Source organism: Bactrocera tryoni, chromosome 4 (genome assembly GCF_016617805.1).
Source record: "Bactrocera tryoni isolate S06 chromosome 4, CSIRO_BtryS06_freeze2, whole genome shotgun sequence".
In the NCBI taxonomy this organism is placed as follows: Eukaryota; Metazoa; Arthropoda; class Insecta; order Diptera; family Tephritidae; genus Bactrocera; species Bactrocera tryoni.
Window position 1 is genome coordinate 62,910,794 of NC_052502.1, and position 7,417 is coordinate 62,918,210.

At 38.4% G+C, this 7,417-nt stretch overlaps 1 protein-coding gene across 2 annotated transcripts; it reads left to right on the forward strand.

Annotated features, from left to right (window-relative positions):
- Nucleotides 1-7,104, forward strand: LOC120775363 (glucose dehydrogenase [FAD, quinone]-like). 2 transcript variants are annotated; one of them, XM_040105525.1, is made up of 4 exons: nt 1-197; nt 5,160-5,293; nt 5,366-6,044; nt 6,112-7,104. In XM_040105525.1, exons 1-4 carry the CDS (start codon nt 44-46, stop codon nt 7,005-7,007), a joined length of 1,863 nt encoding a protein of 620 aa, XP_039961459.1. In that variant the 5' UTR covers nt 1-43; the 3' UTR covers nt 7,008-7,104. The 2 variants fall into 2 exon arrangements, with proteins under 2 accessions (XP_039961459.1, XP_039961460.1); XM_040105526.1 differs by having other exon boundaries at nt 76-197; nt 5,141-5,293.
- The last annotated feature ends 313 nt before the right edge of the window (nt 7,105-7,417 follow it).

Genomic DNA, 7,417 nt, shown 5'->3' on the forward strand with positions numbered 1-7,417 from the left:
GTTAGTCGCAAAACAGCCGGCGTAGTGGTCACACGGTTTAGCAATGGAGTTCCTGAGCACAGAATGTGCTGCGCGGTCGGCAGGACCAGCGAATACCCTAATGACTTTGCTGTTACAGACTTTGATAGCGAAATTTTGTGGATTAAGTGATCACAATCGATGGCCAGAGGATTATGGCGCGCGCATTGAGAGAGAAGGTGAGTAGCTGTTTTAAAAACTGAATATTCCGGTCAGGTAAAAGTGAAAAAGTGCACAAATAGCTTAAAGAGGTTGAAGAGTGGTAGAGTACTTGTGAGAACAAAAAAATTCGCAAACTTGTGCGACGAAAATAAGAAACGGTTGTTAGTATAATACATGAACTCATAAATACTGAAAAATTTTCGTTCTTGCCGAATTATTTGATGGTCTGATTGAAATGTATATTAGCAAATATCCTTGAGGTTTTAGGGAAGAAATTTACAACGCTTCGTGCAAATGCTTGTGATAAAGTAAATGTTATTATAATATTTGATTTCCGAAAAAGCTGAGGCTGAATTGAAATGGAGAGGCCTAAAAAGACCTTTTTCCACTAAAAGTACAAATAAAGTAGAAACCTCTCAAAGAGTAAAAGTTAATGGATTCAGGAGCTACATATTAGAGATATATTACAAATGTAGCTTCGACAGAAAGAGAAAAAACAAAAACAATTCTGGCTGCGAATAGTTCGGCTAAAATTGTGCTTCAAATTCGGAATTAAATGAAGTTTGGAGTAAGAAAAGCCTATAAAGAAACCAACAAAAAATGAGCAATGAAAAATTCTGTGAAGTTACCATTTCTGAAAAAAAGTAAACGCATTAATTCGCGCAAAAACAACCTCTCCAAAGCCTTTGGGAATACTCGTACATACTGTACAGATTTAGTCTTCAATAAAGAGATGTTGTAAAGTCCAAGGTTTATCGGTTTTCATATCCTGTGAACGGGGCGCATGAAACTGTATGATCCACAAGTAAACGTCGGAGATCCTGTAAAATCTGATGAGGCAATTTGGCTACATATATTTGTTTGTCTGAACGATCGAAATCAAGTGCTTTATTTCACAAAGCGTATTATGCGCTTTCTTGTTCATGAGTAGTAAATCCCGGCTAACTATTTTTCTTATAAAACTTTGTTTTTGAATGTGTTTGCATTGGCGTGGTTTGCTAATATATTGCAAAATGCGTCATTACACATTTTTTTTTCCCTCTTTCCATTGTAAATATTCTCCGAAATGCAATATACCTATTTGCATGAATTTATTTATATATAATGCATAGTTATACATACATACATAAGTATGTGCTCAACTCTGTGTGATAATATTGACAGCTTGTAATCAATGCCAACAAATAAGCCTAGCTATAAATCGCATACAGTGTGCAAGATAAGTCCGAGTGCGAAAGGCTTTACGCAAAACATTGTCAGATTAAAAAGGATGGAGAAAATGTTATAAGTATGTGCGAATATTCAATATACATATATTGAAAGTAGTTTTAATTCATTCAGAGAAGGGTAGGGTTGCAATTTCTAAGAAAAAATTCCTTATCAATATTTACATTTTTTAGAGATTTTAATGAACATAAATTTGGTTATTTTAAAAAAATTTGTCATTATTAAGTCAAAAGAAAGGGAATAAACAAATAAACTTATCTAAAACAAATATAGAAGGAATAAGTTCGGGTGCAACCGAACATTTTATACTCTTGCAATTTACAAGAATCAAAATTTCAGTTATACATATATGTATATACACGCAGTGACTGACATTTTCAATCAAAAAGTCAACTATAGGTACCGGGGTCTAAATATTCGATACCTAAGGACATGAAACAGTTTTTTATTGGATTTAAACTATTTTTGGTCATAAAGTGACACACACTAAAGACATTATTCGTGCAAAGTTGTTACCCGCTATAATAATTGCTTCTTGATTTATGTGCTGGAAACTGAACGAATCTAGTGGAATTTAAAATTGTGCTATATGGGAAGTAGGCGTGGTTGTTATCCGAAAATAAAGTGTTGAACACATTGAAAAGATCTAAAAAAAACTGTGCCCAAAAAATTAGGTGGCATTGTATTTATTTTGAAAATTCTTTATTTATTCTTCCAAATCAATTTCATCCCCTTCAAAGTAATCCCCTCCCGAATGCACTTATGCAACGGATTTTCCAATCTTCGAAACACTGGTTGTAGTCACTTTCTGGGATGGCCTTCAGTTCTGTCTTCGCTGCGGCTTGAATCTCCTCCATCGTATAAAAACGTTGTCCCCGGAGCGGTCTTTTGAGCTTGGTGAACAGCCAGAAGTCGCACGGCGCCAGATCAGGTGAATACGGTGGTTGCGGAACGATATAGGTTGAGTTTTTTGCGAAATGATCACGAACTACGAGGGCAGTATGGGATGGTGCATTATCGTGGTATAAAAACCAAGAATTGTCTTTCCACAATTCCGGCCTTTTTAGGCGGATAGCGTTACGCAAACGACGCATAGCGTTCAAATAATATTCCTTGTTGACTGTTTGACCGGTTGGAAGCAATTCATAATGCACAACACCACGATAATCGAAGAAAACAGTCAACATGACCTTGATTTTTGAGCGACTTTGGCGCGATTTTTTAGGTCTCGGCTCTCTTTTCGCACGATATTCGCTCGATTGATCGGTTGTTTCGGGGTCGTAAGCATAGATCCAAGTCTCATCGCCAGTTATAATGCGTTTCATGACACCCTGGTAGTCGAAAAGCATCGTTTCACACACTTCAACGCGACGCCTTTTTTCCAAAAAATTCAATGTTTTCGGTACCAGTCGAGATTTGACGCGCTTGAGGCCCAAAACATCCTTCAAAATGGTATTGGCTGAGCCTTTCGATATGCCAACTTCATTAGCAAGGTCTCTAATTGTTAATCCACGGTTTTTCAATGCCAAATCTTTGATTTTTTGAACGTGAGCTTCGTCGGTTGAGGTTGATGGTCGTCCTGGACGCTCTTCGTCTTCGACACGTAGACGGCCGGCTTGGAACTCACTATACCACTTGTAAACATATTTTTTTAGACATAGCCTCATCACCAAAGGCTTTTTGCACCATCCTCAACGTATCCGCAGCAGAAAATTGATTCCGTAAACAAAATTTAATGCAAATTCTTTGCTCAACAAACTTCGACATCGCAAAAAACGAAAAACTCACTTTTAGCAGCTCACAAAACGACACGTATCTCAAACACTAATGAATATTTTGACATGAAATTTGACATAAATGTGACTGACAGTACTACCAACCTAAAAAAAAAATAATTCTCCAAATCCTTCGACGCGCGCAGTTTAAATTCAAATGTCACCTTATTTTTTGGGCACAGTCACAGTTATGTCTATCTCTTGTAGATATCCCACAATACAATTTTTTTGTCTGTTACCGTTTACGACAAATTATGGCAAATTTTAGAATCAATTTTAACCAATACAGCATTAATCCTTATCCAATTATGTACCTACATTGTTGATTTGATATAGATGAACATGGTCCTTTACAGCATATGATTTAAATTAATATTTTTGAAGATATTACAGATTTAAAAATTGCGGGACGTAACGTTTGCGGCGGTACCGGCCGCCCGGGGCGGCGGGAGCATGCCTATGAATAGCGTGTCGGAGGCCGCGGTTCTCCCTTTAGCACTTTCACTTTAACAGCGATCGGACGCGTTTATTATCGGAGCTCTTCAACGAGCAATGTTTAAACGGAACCTATGAAGTACTATATGCGTACAATTTCAAACTGATTCTTCCTCAAAAATAATACAATTGCTAAGTATTTGGAATAGTAGATTAGAACTGCTACCAAATACACAGTGCAATGTATTATAACTGGCTCAGTGAATAATATACCACATGCATCTTAAAAGACTGATGTCTTAACCTTACCAGCCAACTTTTTCGTCTTCCCACGCTTGAAGACCGGTTCATCATATGCAGTCCACTATAATGTCTGTCGATTGGACTCCAGTGTGAAATAATGGAGGCATGTTTCTATTGTCCCACACCGAAGCAAAAATTCGGTTTTATTACGATTAAAGAGCACACAAACACTTCTCAGAATCAGTAATTCGTTGTTTTTGTTGGATTATGAATTTGGGAGGCACACACTTTGCAAATTATTATAATAGCAAATGTATCTGCAAAGATTAAACGTCTTGTGTGCTTTTTTCCATCATTCATTACCGACAGGACAGTTTACAACTTGGAAATCAGTTAAATATATGGACCCATCTCCATATATGGATCCAACTCCCTCTGAAAAACAATCCACTATATGAATATATAACACAATTATGGTGCATTTGAATTTTTTTAGAATTTCTGCCCACTCTCAAGTTACTCTGTTATGTGCACAATCTAAGATTTGTGGCTATGATACTAAGATAAAGATAAAACAATACTATTTAAAATTTTTCCATAACAAATCAGATTGAGATTTCATCAGACTATGATGAATTTCAGCAATATTGATAATACGAATTCTTGAAGCTTTAGACTACCGATAGTCTAAAGACGTCTGGGTGTGTAAAGACATCTAGGGGTCTTTAGACTATCATACATCTATGTAAAGACATCTAGGAGTCTTTAGACTATACCTTACTTACTTTCTTCTTCAAATTCTTTTAAGATTTAGTGCTGAACGACATGTGGGGTATTCCGAACCCCGAGAAGGAAATATTTGTATTTGTGTTGATTCGCACTCTCCAACAAAAGAATAAGTATTTATAAATATGTGGACTACTTTGTTCGAACGGTTGCTACATATTTTTATATGCAATGTTCTGTACACCTAGTATAGATAAGAAAGTAGCAGTAATCTTACTTTTTATACTAACTAAAATCTTAATTAGCTGAGATAAAGACCGACAATAGTTACACAAGTAAACAGCTAAATAAGCTGATGGCTTAACCGCTAGTGCTATATATATAAATTTTAATTGTAATTAAATTACCTTTTTCAATTTAAAAAAAAAAAAAGAAATAATTTATTATTGAAAATGCTATAACAAAAACAAATGATAACCTCTGCGCTGGACTTGAAAGTCATTTAAGACATAAACTCATTCAAATACCTGTGAACTTTCGGCTACCTATTACAGTATACGCCCTTTCATGCAGGTCTTGATGATTATGACTTCGTTGTGGTGGGTTCAGGCTCCGCAGGCGCGGTTGTTGCCGGCAGACTTAGTGAAAACCCTAACTGGAAGGTGCTTTTGCTAGAGGCGGGTGGCGATCCTCCCATTGAAACGGAGGTAATTTACAATATTAATATTAAAATGGTCTCAACCTCGCTTGCATAGATACTTATTTGTGTTTGATTACAGTTTGTTGGTTGGCATATTACCACGCAGTTCACGAACTGGGATTGGCAGTATCATGCGGAACCGAATGGCAAGTCCTGCATGGCGATGGAGGGCGGCAAATGTCATTGGCCGCGTGGAAAGATGCTTGGCGGCACTAACGGCATGAATGCGATGATTTATGCGCGAGGCACACGCGCTGATTTCGACGACTGGCGCAATCGTGGCAATCCAACTTGGGGCTATGATGATGTGTTGCCATATTTCCGCAAAGCGGAAGATTTACGCTCAACCAGCGCTGACTTCAAAGAGGGTGATTTCGGTAAAGGTGGACCCATGGGCTTGAACCGTTATGTGTCGGACAACGAGTTCCGTAGTACGATACGTGAGGGTATGGCGGAAATGGGTTACGGCAGTTCGCCGGCTTTTACCGAGAGCTCTTGGGTGGGTCAGATTGATATTTTGGGCACACAAGATGGCGGACGTCGCATAACGACGGCACATTCACATTTACCGAAAGATCGTAAAAATCTACATGTCGTGCGGTATGCGCATGTTAAACGCGTCAACTTTGATGAGCATTTGCGTGCAACCGGCGTAACTTTTGTCCTAAACGGAACGACAGAGCATGTTGCAAGGGCTAAGAAGGAAGTGGTGCTGTCTGCTGGCTCGATCGGCACACCACAAATACTAATGCTTTCAGGTGAATCGTAAAATATAATAACGGCGGCAAGTTGGAAGTATAAAAACTTCATTTGTATTTTTTACAGGTGTTGGACCCAAAGAGCACTTGAAGCAATTAGGTATACCGGTACTTTTGGATCTGCCGGTAGGTCAAAATCTTAAGGATCACGCCAGTTTGCCGGTGGTTTTCCAAATTGACAAGACCGTTGCACGCAAGCCAACTGATGAAGAGCTCGTCGACGCCATGTACAATTTATTGATGGGGCGTTACAGCAAGCTGCTGCATCATGAAGCCACAGCGCTGACCGGTTTCATTAACACTACTTCATTGCATGGTCCCAACCCCGATATTCAAACCACAAACTTCTTCAGTTTAATGCAAAGTCCAGAACTTAAAGGTTATGTAGCTGCGACAGGATTCAATGAGCGCGTAGCGAAGTCTATACTTGCAGCTAATGAATTCACCAACACCTACATCACATATTTGTTGCACTTGAAACCTTACTCAGTGGGTCATCTGGAACTGCGCAGTGCCGACTACTTGGACAAACCGAAAATCTATCCAAATTACATGTCCGATGAGCGCGACGTCCATACATATATACGCGCATTGAACATCTACTCCAAACTACCAGAGACCGAAGCTTTCAAGAAGCGCGAAACTGCGCTACATAAAATCGATTTGGATGCTTGCAACAAGTTCGTCTACCAATCGGATGAATATTGGCGTTGCTATATTAATCACATGACCACAACAGTCTACCATCCAGTGGGCACGGCAAAAATGGGTGCTGAGGGAGATGCCACAGCGGTGGTGGACTGGCGCCTCCGTGTGCATGGTGCTAAGGGTTTGCGCGTGGTCGACGCCAGTATTATGCCAGACATCGTGGCCGCTAATACGAATGCGGCCATAATTATGATTGGCGAGAAGGCTGCCGACATGATCAAAGAAGACTGGACGGAAAAACACACTGAGTTGTAATGAGTTCTAATGGTGCGATTTAGTATATTTCTTATCTGTTAAGATTATTTTTTTTATGTTTGTTTGTATGCCGTAAACATTTTTGTTAAATAAAGTAATTATTATTAACATTTTTGTTAAATAAAGTAATTATTAAAAAAAAATGTTTCAGTGTCGGATTTCTCTACTTAAGATAACGCATTTCAAGATACCTGCATCATTAAGATTGATGACATGCTGACATGACATAATAATTGCAGTTTAAAGTCAGTTGATGTTGGTCCGATAATGAATTTTTTCACAAACAAGTTTCAAAAATCCCTTTTTCAGAGATACATTTTTATTTGAACCGATAATGACGTTTTATAGAACACTCGAATTTCTGCCACATATCGACGCACTTATTGGCTTTTATATTTATGTTTCTATGA

Coding starts and splice junctions, on each gene's coding strand:
- LOC120775363 (XM_040105525.1), top strand. CDS start 44: ATGGAGTTCCTGAGCACAGAATGTGCTGCGCGGTCGGCAGGACCAGCG. Junction 5,294..5,365: donor ATCCTCCCATTGAAACGGAG/GTAATTTACAAT, acceptor GTTTGATTACAG/TTTGTTGGTTGGCATATTAC. Junction 6,045..6,111: donor ACAAATACTAATGCTTTCAG/GTGAATCGTAAA, acceptor TATTTTTTACAG/GTGTTGGACCCAAAGAGCAC.